The 18,924-nt window shown below is 43.7% G+C and overlaps 1 protein-coding gene across 8 annotated transcripts in view; it reads right to left on the bottom strand.

The window, feature by feature from the left end:
* The window catches only part of TRAF2 (TNF receptor associated factor 2), a 1,562,837-nt gene that overhangs the window by 269,096 nt on the left and 1,274,817 nt on the right, over positions 1-18,924 (bottom strand). For all 8 annotated transcript variants that reach the window (XM_069609765.1, XM_069609762.1, XM_069609766.1 and 5 more), the window contains one exon: positions 8,367-8,441. In XM_069609765.1, coding sequence (XP_069465866.1) covers positions 8,367-8,441 — 75 coding nt within the window. The remainder of the gene's footprint in view (positions 1-8,366; positions 8,442-18,924) is intronic.

The following is an 18,924-nucleotide window of genomic DNA, read 5'->3' as shown; positions in this document are numbered from 1 at the left end:
ATGTAACGCAGATGTCAATCATTACTTTGCAAGAGCCCTTTCATCCAGCTACTGAGGAGATACCTCGACAAATCTGTGGTCAAAGAAGTCAGCGATTTGAAAGTGCCTGGTACAAAGAATCTGAGTGGCTGCATTTCAGCCCTGAATTGAAGGCAGTGCTGGGTTTCACTTGCGCAAAAAGTGAAAAAATGGGTTTGCTTGCCTTTTCAAAGAGGCGTGAGCCAACATTTTCTTCAGTAGGATTTTCCAACTGGAAGAAGGCACGTGAAAAGTTTGCATCTCACCAGTCATCTGAAACTCACCAGCATGCGTCTTGGAAAATGGTAATACCCCAACATTGACAAAGCATTGATGCTACTCTGAAAGATAAGTCAAGGAACCAGAACTTTCAAGGAAGTACTTATATAAGCTTGTCATCGCTTTGCGCGATCTGATCAGACAAGGAGTGCCACTCCGGGGTCATCAACTGGATGAGGGAAATTACAATGAGTTACTAAAAATGTTCAGCGGCTGTGAAGGAAATGAAACTTTCAAAATGTGGCTACAGGGAAAGCAAGACTACACCAGTCGAGCAACACAGAATAAAATTATCTGTTCAATGAGCCATGAAATAATCTGTTCCATCATAGCCGACATTAACTGCAGCTCACTGTATTATTCTATTATTGTTGATGGAACTCAGGACTGCTCAGGAAAGGAACAAGAAAGCAGATGTCTTCGTTATGTGGACTCCAACATGAATCCTCATGAAGAGTTTACTGGCTTCTATGAGCCCAAGGATACGACAGGGGATTCTATTCACAACCTAATTCTTGATGATGTGCTCGGTCATCTTCCTCTTCCTGTTGCTCTCCTCCAAGGTATGGCATTTGATGGTGCCGATAACATGTCTGGGGCATATCGCGGAGCTCAGGCTTTCATCAAGGAGAAACAGCCACTAACCTTATTTGTGCACTGTGGTGCACATTGTGTGAACCTAGTAGTGAAAGAAAGCTGTGTCGCGAGCCCCTTGCTACGAAACGCCCTAAATTGGGTAAATGAGCTAGGGAATTTATTTGGTGAATCCCTGAAGTTCAGAACAATGTTTTCAGCTATTGCCCACCCGGAAAATGCATCAGTCAACAACATAAGAAAATAGAGACCTCTTTGCCCTACCCAGTGGACAGCCCGACAATCTGCAATTTAAGCTGTCCTAGGACAGTATGAACTTGGCATCCAAAGCCTACAAGGAACGGAGGAAAGTACTGGAGAAGTAGCTGCAAGGGCAAGTGGTCTCCTCCTGGAGCACTTTCTGAAAGGAAATACTATTCTTAGTTTAACACTAATACAATCATTAATGGAACCACTCACAATACTAAATAAAGGTTTGCAAGAGCGGAATTGCACTTCATCAGGCATGCTGAAAAAAGTTAATCTCAAACAAGAAAATCTAACGAGGCTCAGAGATGAGTCACGTCTTCTCTTGTTTTTTTCAGCAAGCAGGGGCAATAGTTCAGAAGCTGGATTTAGAACCAATCGCCCCTCCACGACTTAGAAGATTGCCAGTATGGTTAGCTGTTAATGGAGAACAATACACTGCTAAAACAGCTGAACAGTTTTTAAAAATAGAGTATTTCAAAATCATCAATATGGCCCTTTCACAGCTACAACACTGGTTTAGTCAACTACAATGACACAAACTCGCTTGAACAGTGTTGCTGTTTGCCATGTGCATCAAAGTCGCCTAGATCAGGTGTCTTTAGACAAGGCTATTCAGCAATTCATTCAAGGAAATGAACGCAGTCAAGCTACAAGTGCACACTATTTCAGAAGATTGCATCTTCAAACAGGGTTCAGTCTTGGGTAAGCTTCTGTTTTCTCTCTTTACGATTCCTCCATGTCTTGCTTTTGCTCCTTTTCCTTACTGGCCCTTAAACATTGGAATGCACTCCTCTCCTTCACTCTCGCTCCTCTTTTCCACACTTCCCTTCTCATCTCAAAGCACATTTGCTTGCTTGCTGATTTGATTGTTTCATTTATTTCCAACTGAATTGTACAGTTTCTTTTACTTGTTAAACACTTTGGTATTTACTTCTCTATACATAAAATAAAATGCAAATAATCTGGGATGCACTATATTTGTGTAAACTGTCGCTACATCTAAAAAAATCAAATAAAAGATGTTGCAAGTAATTAATGAAATCAGAATAAGCCACATAATGCGCTGTTTTTAAATCTTGCAGGCATCCATTTTATATTAGGTCTATATGCTTGTTTGAATCAGTGCCCTGGTGGCAATAATCAAACACTAGCTCCCTTCAGCCTGCTTGCAGGCCCTCTCTAGGTAGAAGGGGAGCAGGTTGTTTAACTATTGTCAATGCAGTGAATTCTAAGGACGAACTGAGGTGTTATAAGTTTCAGAAGACTGGTGTGTCTTTAGAATTGAATTTTAAAGATACCCATCAGTCGTATGAAATTTATATTAGGTCTATATGCTTGTTTGAATCAGTGCCCTGGTGGCAATAATCAAACACTAGCTCCCTTCAGCCTGCTTGCAGGCCCTCTCTAGGTAGAAGGGGAGCAGGTTGTTTAACTATTGTCAATGCAGTGAATTCTAAGGACGAACTGAGGTGTTATAAGTTTCAGAAGACTGGTGTGTCTTTAGAATTGAATTTTAAAGATACCCATCAGTCGTATGAAATTTATAACCAAGCGCGTCGGCAATGGACTATTGTTGTGTAGTAGTTTAGTCTTATCCCTCAGTGCCAACATCCGCCCACTCCACCCCGCCTCTTTCTTTCAGTTGTCATGATGTCCCCACCAAAATGTTCAGCAAAGTTACTCCTCTGAGGGTAACCATCTTGAACTTGTTCTTCCCGAGGAACTAGTTCAGGTTTCCTAAGTCCAAGATGGGTCTCAATCCTCGTTCCTTCTTGGGAACTAAGCGCTTTGGCGTAAAGCGCTATATAAACTTAAGAAATACAAATACAAGTTAGAAAATAAGTACCAAACCTTGTACCAAACCTTGTTCCGATCCGCTACAGGAACCTTTCTCTAGCAGGGTCAAATTTTCCTGCACACGGAGCGGATCTGGAATTCTGTAAGAGTTGTGCCCCGATGGATGACCCCAAGGCCTTCCTAGAAAGGGAAGACAGTAACCTGGGCCCATACATCTGAATTAATGCCCCGCCATTCTTTCAGATGCTGCGAGAGTCTGCCTCCCAATGGGGTCTTGTGGGTTAAGGCCTCACAGAGGTTTTGAGGCGGCTGAAGCAGGGGCTGAGGGCAAATTAGTTGCTTGGGCAGACTTAGTACCTCTCCTTCAGTTACGATGAGGGAATCTTTTCTGGACTCTATAAATAGCCTGTTTTCTCTCTCTCTTCCAACTGAGGAGTAGAAACAAAATGACTTACCCCTCCAAGATGATGTATTATGGTAAGAATGTTGAGGTTGTCTGATTGTGGCCCTGAGAGGCTTTGCTGCCGCTTTAAAGGCCTGCAGCTTCCCCAGGCTTCCCTCAGCCTTGCTGCCAAACAGCCGAGAGCCGTCAAAAGGCATATTGAGAAACCTGGACTGCACGTCCGGTGCAAACCCTGACTTTCTCAACCACGCAAATCTGCGTAGAACGGTACTTGTGGCCATGGATCTGATAATGCTGTCTGCAGTATCCAGACCTGACTGTAGGCACTCACACATTGCCTCATTTCCATCTTTAATGAAAGCCAGGAAGCAGTCTCTTTCCTCTCCTTCGGGAATGTGTCAGCCGTCATTGCTACACAATTCCACAGTGTGAACGTGAACTTTGACAAGGCACAAGAGGCATTTGCAGACTTTAAGGCCATGCTCCCTGCTGTGAAGATCTTCTGCGCCATAGCGTCTAAACGCTTGCCATCCTTCTCTGATATAATAGTAGGGTATGCAGACTGTTTAGTGGACTTTGCCACTTGGACTACCAGACTTTCTAGTGTAGAACGTTTGGTCAAAAATTCAGGGTCACTGCTGGATGGTCTATACTTCTTGGAGAAGTTTCTGTTAACTGCAGGAATAGTTTCTGGAGTTTCCCAGTTTAATCTAATCCTTTTTTGCAGAGCAATATGAAATGGCAAAGATGGGATCTCTCTGTGCACCTTGGTCCAGTATGTCTGTTAAATCATCTTGCTCAAAAGGAGGAACAGGCCTGCTCCATCCTAAACATTCAACTTCTTTACTCATTAACTGCCTATATGATACTTCAGCATGATCAGAAGGGTTGGGTTTCCAAACTCCAACTCAGGTGATGTATCCACACGACTGACTGTCTGAAGATTATCATAAATCATCACTTCTTGACTGCTCTGATATTAAGGCATCTGGGACATTTGGGGCCCCATATTGTAAGCCAAAAGGAGGCATATTGTCATCAAAAGGCCCATGAACCTCATAAAATGAGGTTAATGACTTAAAGAAATCCTTCTTCGGCAAAGATTTAAAGATCTTTTCCTATGCCGAAGGTAGCTTTGACACTGTCATCAATGGTTTCGAGATCAATGATGCCAAAGTTTTCGACACAGGCGTCTACGGCTCCGAAGTTGTCCATGGTGTATACCCTGTTATTGTCAAAGTTGTCGACTTCTGTTTCTTCAATAATACCTTTGAAGGGCTGGATTCCTGACTTGTTGAAGTCATCAACTATTTCTCGTCGGTTCGAGGCCTTGATGGCTCGAATGGAGAATCTGGCTTGTGTCCCGGGCGCACAAATTTAGCCTTAGACTTCCCTTTGTCATCTTTATGCAGAGCGACTGGGGCATGGCTTTCCTTCTTTCCCTTTGAGGGGTCGGGGCCTCCTTATCAAATATTTTCATCAGCTCTCTCCGAAACCCATCCCAATGAGCCGGAGTGGAGAATTTGGTTGGGCATGCAATCCTCTCAGGAGAGGAATCACTCGAGGTTGAAGGAGATCTATAATGTCTCTTCTTTGCCTTTCTAAGACTAAGAGTGACGTGATAGACTCCTGGATTGAGATTTCTTGGTTTTCTTACATCGAGGCGAATCTCACAATTCGTCAGGGCTTACCGTTTTCTGGATTTATTACCAGGGGATTTCAAAGGGATCCTACCCACCACTATTTTACCCTTACGCTCCCTTAGAGTCTTGTCGGTCATAGACTGACAAGACTTGCAATCCGTTGTGCGATGTTCCCTGCCAAGGCACTATAAACAGATGCAGTGGGGAGCGGTAATCGAAATTATTGCCCCACAGTCTTGAAATCTTTTTTAAACCCGTCTTAGACGTCGATGAAGTCGACCGTGAAGACAAGCACGCCCCACTAAAAAATAAGTTAGTCAGGAAAAATAACAATCACTGCAAATGGTACAATGATGAAATAAACAAATTGAAACAAGAGAAACGTGCCAAAGAAAGAACATGGCTTCGGAACCAATCACTAGAGAATAGAAATGACTGGAAACGCAAGTACCTAGAGTACAGAAAGGCAGTCAAAGAAGCCAAACTCAACTACTACAACAGAGAAATAGAGTCAGCCGCTAACTCAACGAGTAAACTCTTCGAAATCCTCAAGTCAATTGAAAAGCCAAAGGCACTCTCAGTACCACATAACCCATCTAAAGACGATTGCGAGAAAGTACAAGAAGCTTTTGCAGCCAAAATTTTAAAAGCCAGAACTAATATAATTCAGGCAAGGGAATCCGCCAGTATCGAAACTTGCACCACAGTAGAGCCCAGACCAGGAAATAGGGACAGTTTTCAGTTCAAAGCCATAACAGAGGAAGATTTCTGCCAGGTACTATCTAAAATGAAACCAGCATCCTGTGCAGAGAACATCCTGCCCACAAAAAGTATTCTGGATAATAAAGAGCTCTTTGCACCAATTCTCACTAAAATAATTAACACCTCGTTTTCCGAAGGGAAAATTCCCATCATCATCAAAAAAGTTACCATAACCCCTCTGGTCAAAAAGCCGGGCTTAGATCCAAAAGATCCTAGCAACTTACGGCCAATAACAAACTCCAATTTAGTATTGAAGATTCTGGACAAAACTGCCACAAATCAGCTACAACAACAGATGGAAGCACAGGAGATGCTACACACACAGCAATCAGGCTTTAGAACAGCCCACAGTACAGAGTCAGCTATGCTCGACCTACAATCCCACATGTTAGAGCTGATAGAACAGGGCAAGTCGGGGATGCTCATGCTGCTGGATCTTAGTGCAGCGTTCGACCTAGTGGACCATCAACTACTACAAGAGGCTCTAGATAAAACTATAGGTTGCTCTCCAACAGCACTGGCCTTGATAGCATCCTTCTTAAGTGATAGGAGGGCACGCATTCACTGGGGAGACACTTTCTCAGAAGCAGCTCTCATCCTATTTGGAGTACCGCAGGGAGCCAGTCTGTCCCCTCTGCTTTTCAACGTCTACATGCGTAGGTTGTGTGAATTATTGGAAAGCATCGGAGTGTTTTTCACTAACTATGCTGATGATACGCAGCTGGTTTTTGAAATGACGGGAGACTATACACTAGATAGTGCGAAAGTAGAAGAAGTATATAAAATCATTGATATCTGGATGCAGAAGCATTGGATGTGCCTCAACAATAGCAAGACTGAGCTCATGATCTTTGGAGCTCAGCATGCAAGAACCAAATTAGGAGATCAATATAAGGTTTTCAAAATAAAAGATGCCAAAATCCCACTTCTATCCCAAGTCAAAACACTTGGGATGTTGGTAGAAGCCTCAGTGGGGGCCGAAGCACAAGTAAACTATCTACACAAAAACAACACATATTACTTGCGCTTGTTGAGAGCCATTAGACCTTACATAAGTGAAGCAAACGTGGCAAATATCGCAAGAGCGATCATACTATCCCGTCTTGACTATGGCAATGCACTATTGGTGGGGGCCACCATGAAAGAGCTGCATCGTTGCCAGGTCATGCAAAATGAGGCAGTTCGCATTGTTAAGAAAATTAAATTTGGAAACCACATATCGGCTGCAAGGAAAGATCTTCACTGGCTCAGAATTGAAGAAAGAGTCTACTTTAAGGCCATGACGATCGTTCACAGATGCCTATATGGCACGGCGCCAGGATACTTCAAAGAGAAATTTGCACTCTACACACCTAGGAGAAACCTGAGATCAGCCGACACAGGCCTCTTGGTTATCCCCAGGGTGAAACGAGCAGCAGGGGGGGGCAGAGCCTTTCCATTTAAAGCAGCCAAATTTTGGAACAACCTCCCAGGGAATCTAAGATTAGAAGGAAACTATGGTAATTTCAGGAAACTACTGAAAACCCACCTTTTCCAATAGCCTCTGGACTTTTCAGGATCTCCCACTGGTATACATATGATTACCAGCCCTTTCCTGAACTGTTTTCAGTTCCTACTGTTTTCAACAAGACTCTTTTCTCAGGTGTTCTCCGCGCCCTGATGCCCGCGGGCTGTCGGCGCGTTATAAACACATAGACATAGACATAGACATAATAAATTCAAATTCGTAGAAGAACCGAAGCGCACCGTAACACTCTCCAAGCGAAAGCTGCATTGGAAAAAACAGACCTGAAGCATGCTACATATACTGGTGATGACATTGCCCATTGGACGTAGGCCCTCGAGGGACATCGAGTCGACGGGACCAGCGCACATAGCACCTTCCATCGAGGAAAGCTCTGAAGCAGCTGAAGCTTGAAAGGAAACATCAAAAGATGAGGAATACGTGGGAGGACAATGTAGTTGAAGAAATTGTAGCAGTCTGCATTGAGGTGACGGACCCATGTAAATGCTGCATGATTACAATGGTGTAAAGCCTTGAGTCAGGAGCATGCCCAGCGTGTGTGGAAATAGATGTCCAACAAGAGAATTGTATGCGTGCCTGTGAAGCAAACGTGTGCACTCCCCCCGCATCCTCCCTTCACCCCCAACATAAGAGAATTTTGTATGACCTGGCTAAAACTGCAGACCCAATTTATGAGAAGGTTAAGAGAAACAATGTCGATATGAGTTTGTCCTTATGTAAAAAGAAAGACGACTGCTACGATCAGCAACGTATGTTAAGACAGGGGTGGAGTAATTTCTTAGCAGGGCGAGTTATAAAATTTGACCTCAATAAGTGTGCAGGCTGTGAACGAGGTGATGCAGGGGGAAAACAGCAGTGAGAAGATTGACTACGGACAGACAGACTGAAAATATTGTATGCATATATTCTGTATGTGTACAGAGATATGCTTGTGAAAGGATGATGACATGATTCCACAGGATATATATGTAAACTAAACTTTCTTTGCAAGTTCCACATCAGGAAGGTTGGTGATGCTTTCAAATGCAATGGTATTCACAATTGTAAAAGAAAAATCGATTAAATAAATGAACAGCAAGAAAGGAGAGGGACTTACCATTTCTGCACAGCCCACAACATGGAATCTGCAGGGAACTTTACATTTGCCACATGCCTTGACATGGTCCTGAAACTGAGATAGAAATAGAAACATTAAACAAACTGTGATAACATGTTATCTTCCTACAGTCGAACATCCTGTCTAAAACGACAACTTCATCTACAATGTCTCTGCTTTCAGTAGTCGGGTCTTGTCGAAGCAAGTCTTTATTTGCCAGTCTGTTCTCCTAGTCAGGTTTCAGAGGCACTAACCTCTGTAAAATATGTGCCTCGGACCACCAAAAAATACTTATTTTATGTTTGGCTATATTTATGGCCCTAACTGCGGTCAAGGCGGCTTTGTTGCACATCGGATATAAAGGAAATGGGTACAGATAGTTGATTGTTCTCAGGCCTCGGAAGCAATTCAGATCAGCAAGTGCAAGGGACAGAGGAGAGGGCAACCGCAACAAAAACAAATGCATAGTACGGGGAAAAAAGATACCTGCATTGTGCCATACCTACTTCTCGGAGACAGATCGATGCACTAGGTCACAATCCTGAGCAGGAGTCAAGATGTTTGGATGATGCATAAAGCCATGAAATCGATACAGGCAGAAACAGGAAACCAGGTGAGATGTGAATCAGAGATTGTAAATGGATAATATATCTGGCTGCCTTGTTCTGAATAATCTACAGCTGATGCCTTAGCAATTTGGGCAACCCCAAGAACAGGCTATTTCAATAGTCGAGTCTGGATAAAACCAAGGCTGTTGTCACACGTATTCTCTGTGGAAGGCTTAGGAAACGGAGCATGTCTTTGAGGTCATGTAAGAGGAAACAGGATTTTCCGACAATCTCAATTGGCATAGGGAATGACAAACTGTCAAATATTACTCCCAGGGTTTTTGCAGAATTGGTTAAAGCAGGAAGGACACTCAGGGCAGCAGGAAGAGTAAGTGAAATTGAAGAGCCTTCAAGATTAGGTCTGTTTGAGGCAGGAGGCAGTTGACAATTATCCAGTCATGCATCTTTAAGATTCATGTAAGCTGTGATATGATGTTGCTAGATACTTAAGTCACAGAGACTGAAGACAATATGCAGGTCATTGGATATGTTTGGAAAGTGATTGTGAAGGGGATGATGAGCTCTGCTAGAGGTTTGAGGTATGTGTTGAATAACCAAGGAGAGAGGGTTATCATCAAGGGACTCTACAGGTGAGGGTAGTAAGATGAGCCAGGTAGGCCTGTCCCGACTAAAAGCTCCCTTTCAGAGAGAAAGGATGAAATCTATTTAGGAGCAATTCCCTCAATGTCAAAGGAAGCATGGATGCAGTCGAATAGGTTGGAATGATGGACTGTGTCAAAGGCTGCAGAGAGATGTAGTAGGTTAAGGGTGGCTGGGTAGCTTGGGGCTAGTGATTTTAGGAGTACATCCCTTGTGTGCATGAGAGCTGTTTCAGTTCCTCTGGATAGCCTGAAGTCTGATTATTGTCCAGGTGTAGGTGAGGTTCACTGTAGGCTTAAAGTTGTTGGGTTACAACATTTATAGAATGTTTGCCAAGATCCTAAGAAAGGTGTTAACAATGGGCGATAGAATGCTAGAGTCTTTTTCTCTAGTAGGGACGAGATTCAGGTTTTCTTCAGAGGGGTTAGACAATTCCAGTTTCAAGTGAATTCGCGTAAAAAGTGATTGTAGGTGCCAGAGTGACACCGCTTATCTTTGATAGCCTTCAATGGCAAGGGACTACCTGTTCAGAGAAGGATTTCATTTTTCCTGTTATCGCAATAGTAGGGAAAAACTTAAACATTGTCAAGAATAGGTGGGATGGCTGAAGATCTGGCATGTACACAGATAGAGTCTTTAATGGCTAGGGTCATTTCACATAATAAAAGAGTATAAGAGGTTTGCATGGCTTGAGAAACTGGGCAGGCAACACGTTTCTGGTGGGAGGGAGGGTGCATTTCTTGAAAGGTTCTGCTGACGGGTTGCTGGTTTGTACAATGTGGTCATGCAGGTACCATTTCTTCTTCCTTGTAATGGTGGCAGAATATGTCTTAAGTTGGCACTAACAGGCCTGGTTGTCCTCTTGGTCATTTGTCTTACGCCATCGCCTGTCTCTAAGATTCTGCTGATCTCTTGAGAAAGGCCAGCTCAGAGGCTAACACATGGTTTGTTTTGGCAGCAGATTAAGGTTTCTTGGTAGAAAGATGGGCTAGGTTATCCAGGGTTTTGTACACTTTGTGGTGGCCAGTGAGCAAGGTGTTAAGAGAATCGGACTGCTTGGAGGGGCTTATGAAGTTAGCAAAGAAATGTTCAGGCAAGACCTGCTAGATGGGTTTAGTTTACACACATCCCAGATTAGTGTAGTGATACTCATTCCACGGCTCTATTGGTTTTGACTACTTTTGGTTGAACTAGTCTGTGGACCGCCCATGAAGCGGAGTGACCTGATGGGAAGGCAAAATGAAGTGAGGATAGTATGGCAGCCAAGGTATTCCTACGGTGTGATGAAGGGAAAGGGATGCTTTTTAATCGCAAAAACAGCACAGAAATGAGAGAAAGCCAGCATTGACTGCTTGGAAGGAAAATCTGACCAGGAGATTAAGGCAGCCAAGGACAATGATACAGCTGGAGACTGGGGATTGGCAATATAATCAAGCTTTACATCTAGGAAGCAGGCGGTCTGTAGAAAGTTATTCCCTTAAGGCATGTATTCTGATTAAGAAGGCATTTATACAGAATACTTCCAAAGAGAGAGCAATTGGTAATGGTGATCCTAGTGGCAGCAAAAAGAGATTGGTAAATCAATGTTACACCACACCCAGGCTTGTTCAGTCAGTAATTGACCAATATCATGAAACTAGGTGGGATGCAGGTGTTAAAATCCCACAGAAGCACGTTTCAGTGAGGGCAAGAAAGTCAATGTCAAGCTCTTCTGTCAGATCATTAATGGCCATGTTTATTGGTGGATCTAGAGTTGTGGCAGTGGTTAAGAGGGGTTTTTGATAGCATGACCTCACAGGAGAATGTATTATTATTATTATTATAATGGTATTTATTGAGTGCGTACCTAGCTTTGAGAAGCAAAGGAGAGCTTTACAGAGGTATACAACAATACAGATGCATAACAGAGTGCTTTTCTGAGGTAAAAACATAACAGATATACAGTGGGGTAAAATACAGAGGAGGGGTACAGTGGTGGCGGGGATGAGTACAAGTTCCAATATGGGATTTGTGATGAGACAAATCTGTGAAAACTCAGGCTGAGTGAGGGCGGAGTAGGGGAGGAGTCTCCCATAAAACAAGCAAACTGGCCTGCCAAGAGAGAAAGCTGTATATAGGATGGAAGATCGAAGAAGGAAAGAGAGCAAGAATAAGAGACAAAGATGGAGATTTGTATAATTGCCTTGAACCGTAGAGGTGCTGTTAATTAATATACACACTTGACTACCAATTTGGTGATTGGTTTGGATCAGTGTTGAACATGCCATCTTTCACTCCCATATTATCTCCACATACCCAGTGGAAGAGTGCTAATCTGGTATGAGAATACCCTGATGGGTCTTGGAAATAAATTAGGATATCAGTGACTTGCTCTTCTGATGTTAACTTAATAAGTAGGACTGGATTGCTGTTGAGGCGGTTCATTTTTAGCTCTTTCTCAGGCACACAGATGTGCAACGGGATGGATATGTCAAAGGAACTGTTTTTTAAAATGCAGCATGCTAAGGTGCATCTTGTTGATAGTACCTAGAATACCAAACATCTCCAAGCAGTCCTGCAGGTTAATCAGTTGCATGAAATGCTACCTTTTCGGGATTCAGGCCAATAAGGTCAGTGATTTGAGGGTGCAATAAAAAATGAGATACTTCTGTCTAACAAGGAAGGGCTTGAGAAATACAAGTTTGAAGTGCAGCTGAATGGACTTTTCTAGCGTATCATTAAACCAGTGCTGGCAAGGCCACTCTGGAGCTAGGCGTGCATTTTTTGCAGTCAATCCTCAGGAGTCTTCCAATATCAGAATCAGTGGAATGGGTATAAAAGTGTAAAGATATCTTCCTAACCAGGGCATCAAAAAAGGAAACTCCTTCTGAGGGGTAATGAAAGAATCTGCTTGCGAACTGGTCGCATGTTTGATTTTCAAGGCTTTGGAAAGGTATTTATTTCCATCTGTCCTGAGCATCCTTAATTAAGTGAGGGATTGTCACACATATTGCTAATTAGTAGGAAACCTTGCAGCACCACTAATAACTTGCTGTTCGAGTATGCTTATGTGCTGATCAACCTACTTTTACCTGCCGTCCTTGTAAGTGTACTCCGCAGATGAAGATTGAAGCATCTGTCACTGCCGTGCAAGTTGGTCTTGGTTACTGAAAAGGCAATTCTGCTGTTAGATTGGCAATGTATTTCCAACATCCAGAAACATGGGCCTATTCACCCGGACTTTTTCTCAGTCTCTGCTGATCTCAGTGCACTGTGCATTCAGAAATTCTTGAATTTGTCTCATTTGTAGCCTGCTTCAATTGACTACACCTAAGCATGAAGACATTACCTCCAAGATAGACTTGTAATGCATAACATAGCACATGGTTTTCAGCGTAATTAGATCAAGAGTTATTCAATATCTTTCCACGCCCGTCTTGGGCTAAGCAAACACTGGAAATCATATCCAGTTCTGCTAAAATAAAACACTGCTTTTATTGACGGCCGAAGCTGCGATTTCTGAAGGTTGACAATCAACCACAAGTGTCTGAATAAGGAGAGGTGTTGGTTATGACTGTTTCCTTCACCTGTTGTTCCTAATGACCACTTTGTAGACAGGGATCGAGGGAAGGATATACCACTATGCAGGTACTCGGCCACCGGGCTATGCACTTAGTAAATACTCCCAGTGCAGATTTCAACCCGGACAGAAGAATCTTGAATTGATCATTATTTTCTTCCACTATGAATCACAAGAACTTTTTCTGGAACCTGTGGTCAGGGAAATGGAAATAGGCACCACCCATGTCTATCGTGGCCAAGAAATCTCCCTTCTTCAGGTGCAGAAGCCTCCTGAAGGATTGTTTTTTATGAACTAGTTTATATCTCTTCAAGTATCTGAAATAGACTAAGGCCGCCAATTGTTTCATCAAAATTCTAGAAGGCTTTGTTCTTGCTATTAGAGAATAGTTTCTTAGAAGACATTCGGCCCAAAAAGTCTAAAGCTAGTTCATTTCATCTATCCTTCCCATGAACTAGCTGGTGAAATCCTGTATCTGCTGCGTCGACAGGCGCATCAATTTCCTGATTAGAGGCCAGATCCCCTTCCTTAACTATGTGCCTTGCTTCAGCCTGTCTTCTGGCAGGAACTGGACCATGTCGGCCATCTAGAAGCATATCTCCATGTCATATTTGGTTGCAATGATGCATGCATTAGCTGCTTCGTCAGAGAAGCTGTGGACATATTTTCTTTCCCAAGGAATCACATTTTCTCCCTATACTATCTATAAGTATTGCAATAGATGCGTCTGGATTAGTGGATCACATGCTTATAGTTCCAATTACCACAGAGTCCGGTTTGGTATGGCCCCTCAAAGAGATTGGCTGACTCAACCTTGATTCATTTTCTGGCCTTTTATCTTCTCGGGTAAGGGAGTTATTGCTTCAATACTACCGGAAACCTTTTATATGAACTCATGGAAAGACGTAATATCATCAGAGGATGAGGTGGAAGGTTCCAGAGGGGTCTCCTCTTGTTTCTCATTTGTCATACTCTTCCAGTGGTAATTCACCATCATTCAGGGGCATTGGGGTCACGTTGGTCATATACGTCACCTCCTATTGTCCTCTTCCTGAGGGTACATGTTGCTTCCTTGGACAAGAAATCATATTTTGGCTGAGGCCCATATGTTTCTTTAAGGTCTTTTTCAGGATTATTACAGGCTTTTGTTCAGTTGAAATGGATGGCTTGGGAAGTTCATATGAGGCTGATGTTCTTCAGAGTAAGATGCCTCTCCCAGGTATTTAGCCGTGGGCCTGACCTATGCCCGATAGCTTGCACGGTTTCTCACAATTTCTGTACTCTTACTATTCTTTGCAATAAATCAGAAGGGTGTTTTATGGTCCTCATCCTCTGATAAAAGTTTAAATCTCCCTTGGTGATTGAGGTGGTGTTAATGCTTCCCCTCACATAACAATGTTAGGCAGTGCAGGCATATCCTTAATAGGACTAATATCCAAAGGTGTGGCTAAAGGTTGTCCTATAGGACCATAAACCTTCTTCGAGTTATTCATGTTCTCAGATTATCCTGTGCTCTGCATTGTTTTGGAGTGCCATTTGTAGCTTCTTTTTTTGTCCATCGTTGATGAGGGGTAGTCATAACCGTGAACGTGATCTTTGTGGATGGGCTTGCCACCTGCATCATTAATTGATTAATTATTTAATTGGTGAACCTCTGCTGGTGGCCATTCCCGGTAGGTTGACGGCAGTAATGTTCTGTCATAGCTTGCGGATGGCACATTTAACAGGGATTTAAAAGGAGTCATGTATGTGTCCTTCCCTTGCGTAGTTATCGGATTGATCACCTTTATCCTGGACTTTATCAGTGCCCTTGCATGTAAGAGACCTAGGTTATCTTTTAGTGCTTCTTTCCTCTGCATGTGCCTTTTTATGGCCATTTCTCACATTTACTGGAGGTAGCAGGCAGAGCCACCAAAGACATCACCTCTCCTTCACTTATTTGCAACAGCAAAATTCTATGCTGGTCCTGGTCCGACAGCCTGCAGATGTCACACTCTTTTGGCATGTGGTCATGATGAAAGCAATAGATTTTTACCCCAGATTCTGCAGATCTTGAACACTGACTGTATACATTTGGTTGCAGAGTAGATGTCTCTGTGTTGGGCCATGCTGGGAAATAAATTACCAGAGGGCACAGTAAAACACCCAATCCAACTCCCTGCCAGACCCGAGAACCGTGTCTTCCAACTCGATTCACACAAATCACTTGATAACTTCCCAAATTCGTTGAATAAACTGGAAATGAAGTGGAGGATTACCCTCAGTAAAGCAGTTCAAAAATCTGGAGGAAGCCCACAAGGGTTATTAGCCAGTCAACCTCATTGGTGGCAGCGTGTTCAGACAAAAGTAGGCTAACTGGATATAAATGTTTTGTTCTTATTGCGAATATGTATATGGATATATGTAACCAAGGGTTCCAGGTCTGACAATGAGGAAGAATTCTAAACATGGAAATATGTACAAGAGCTGATGCTGGGGTAGTTTATTTTTTTTAACAGTGGTACAGTGGGAGCATCATAGATGAATAGTGTGTCACAGTTGGATATACTATTGGTGAGGCCACCAACGAGCAGTGCAGGAGGAGGGTAGGAAGAGAAAAGATGAAGGAATATAAGCTGGCAGTAGAAGGGAGCCTAGTCCACTGAAAATGTTGGGATCTCGGGGGGGAAGCAAAAGATAGTTCTAGGGTTTTAATTAGATTTTCGTGGGCCCTAGGGCTGTCCCTGTCTCGCTTGTCTAAAAAGTACAAATCCACCATAGACCAGATGTCCCTACTCCCAATGTTGGTATGTACCAGAGCCTCCACCCTACTGTTTGAAGTTCTTACTGATATTAGAGGTGAAGACCTAAAGGTAGAACACTTTCTCTGTCTAAACTCCCTCAGGGACATCCTAGACTCTCCCCCACACTATCCAGTGGTTAATAATCTATAAGGGTATTTGATTGTGCGTTACAGACACTCTGTCTGATTCAGTCTTCTTTCATACATGTCCATGTACTCCTCTCCCTTCTTTCTATCATGCCCACGTACTCCTCTCCCTCTCACTTCCTGATGTCCTTCTCTCACTACTCCTTCCAACTCCACCCACCTTTAGTCTTTCTACTCCTTGCGTCTTCTTCCTCTATCCCTCCTATGTCTCTCAATCCTTCTAAGCCTCAACTCCACCCTTTGATGGTACTACTTTCTCCACTCCACTACCACTCAATCCGCCACTCTCCTACTCTCAACTTCTTCTACACAAACACCCTACTTTTGCTCACAATTACTTCACATTCACACCCTACACTGCCTCTCCAAAACACACTTGCCCCCCTTTAACACACACTCACAATGCAGTACTACTTGAAAGCAAAAACACATTTCTCACCTGCTCCAAATAATCACATCCACAGTCCACTCCACTGTCCTTTCTTCTTTTGGTGTCTTGGGTCTGCTACCTCCACTAACAACACTTCCGCAACTCTCAACTCCCTGCTTCCTAATACACTCTTTAGGCCTCCTTCTGTTGGGTCATTTGCCCTGAGCAATCTAACCCTTTCTTCCGAACCCAGGAGGTGTTAAAGATTTTAAATCGCAGTTAAAGCCCCGCCCTTTCCTCTGTACGGAACCACCAAGACGTAGTAATGGCAGTGTGCATTTCATTATCTCCAAGTTTCTGTTAGGAGGCCCTGGAGGTCTCCCTCTCAAGGTAGGTGTGTTCATATTTAGGTGTGCTGGCTCCTTGTTAAATCCCTACGGGTCTAGGGCTCTTGTAGCATCTTTGCTGCATCACATGCCAGCGCTGGGCAGTAGTGCACAGCTTTCGCTGCAGCCAGAGTTCCATTGTGTTCTCTTTGCTGCCTCCCTCTCCTTCTGCCGGTTTGCGATCCCAACATTGCGATGAAGCTAACATGGGGTGCTACTAGTTCTTGTCCTTGTGTGCAGTTGCTGCTCGAGTTTGTGTTTCTAAAATAACAAAAAATGATTCTGCCAGCATAAGGAGGGCAGAACAGGGCGGGTCACAGGCATGGGGTGATGCAAAGAAGTACTGCCCAAGTATGAATTGGCATATGTGGAGGGGACAAGAATTAGGGCCTTCCCAATTGACGCCGTCCCCCTCTGGGGTAGGATTAGCTCTGGCTTCCTCTCTGGTAGGAATCCCCATGCTGAGAGGGGATCCCATTGCCTCCTGACAAGCTCAGCTTACTGACCCTGACACACAAAGGAGCAAGATAGCATTAGACATAGAGAGCATGGCAGTTAGAACAGAAGTGGCTTGAAGGATAAAAGGAGGAGGGTGTAAAGGGAAGGTAAGAGGCATGGGCAGAGGACCCAGCGTTTGGTTAATGAATGAAGAGGTTACAGAGGAGAAAACAAGAAGCAAGATTGAGGCAGCTAATGGGGAACAGTAAAGCAGAGGGTTCAAGAACCAGAAAGTCAAATGGATGTGAGAAATGTGGTTGAGAGCAAGGTTGCTGGGCCTTCACGGGAACAAGAATAGAAGGGGAAAGAAAGCAAGCGGTGCACATGTGTGCAACAATGGTCCTGGAACAGGAGACTAAAGGGAAAGCCAGAGAAAGCAGGATGGCAAAGGTGTTAGTTTGATAGAATAGCAAATCAGTGGTGGGGTGGAAGATTAAATGCAAGGCGGTGCACAGAGGAAAGGGAAAAAGCTGGAAGAGCAGTAGATAAGTGAGGAATGTGAAAAGGCCCAAGGAGATCGGTAAGGTGAAAAAACAGGAGAGAGGTCAGGAGACAGAGGCTCATACCGCGAGAGCACAGGAACCAGGTGAGAGAGGCAAGGCAACAAAACAGCTTCCAGAAACCATTCAGAAATCTTTCACTGTAATAGAGATCAAACATCTGAGGATTACAACTACAATCAATGGGTGTAAGTGGCCAGCACGGTACTTATAATTCCACTGTTACAGTGCAAAAATAAACCCTAGCACTCTGTAGTCACCTATAAAAGGAAAGCTTGTTACCACCCACACTCTAACTTACCCTATATCAAAGCACTCTCCAAACATGGCTACACCTTCTGAGCCCAGATTTCTATACAACCTCACCTATCCGCCAACCCACCCAGGCGAGGGGTGTACAACCATCTAACCTAATGTCAGAACAACAAATCTGATGAAAGGGGAAGCCAGGTAGTAGCAATGGCAGAGCAGTCAGGCTTTAGGTCAGGAGGGAAAGAGGGCTGTTAGCTCAGTTAGTCTACACAGTTAACCAAAGAAAACACGGAACACTGGCATACTTAAAAAATGAAAAACTACCTTCATGGTGATTCAGGTGTCTTAATCCAAGCTCTCCCTCCTTCACAAATTGTTGGGAACACCTGGATTAGCAGGCGGGCTGGAAAAGCTGGCTGCAAAAGATAGCTGTCCCTTTAAGAAATTTAAAATCTTAGGGCCTACGTGACTTGAGCGTCCCACTGCGCCCCGGGCCCTCACCTTACCCCTATGTCACCAACGTTCCACGCCCAGTTCCGGTGGTTCCGCTGATGGTGGTAGAATTTTAAGTGTATGCTTACTATAGGGGATGGCTGGGTGGGTGTTGTGAAGGAGGGGGAGCCTGGACTAAGAGAACCTGAATCAACATAAAGGTAATTCTTCATTTCTCCTACGTCCTGGCCCTCACTCCTTCCCAACTGGTTAGGAGCAGACTAAAAAGCCTTAGAAAAGGGTGGAGGGGACAGCATGTACGGAATTCAGGCAAACAAGTTGCGGAGCACCTCTTGGACGAATTTTGCATCATTTCTAGAGGATGTATCCATAGCATAGTGCTTGCAAAAGACAAGCGGGGTAG

This window comes from Ambystoma mexicanum, chromosome 8 (assembly GCF_040938575.1).
Source record: "Ambystoma mexicanum isolate Mex_15411 chromosome 8, UKY_AmexF1_1, whole genome shotgun sequence".
Taxonomy (NCBI): Eukaryota; Metazoa; Chordata; class Amphibia; order Caudata; family Ambystomatidae; genus Ambystoma; species Ambystoma mexicanum.
The sequence above is the reverse complement of the archived record's forward strand: the minus strand, read 5'-3'. Positions and strand labels throughout refer to the sequence as shown.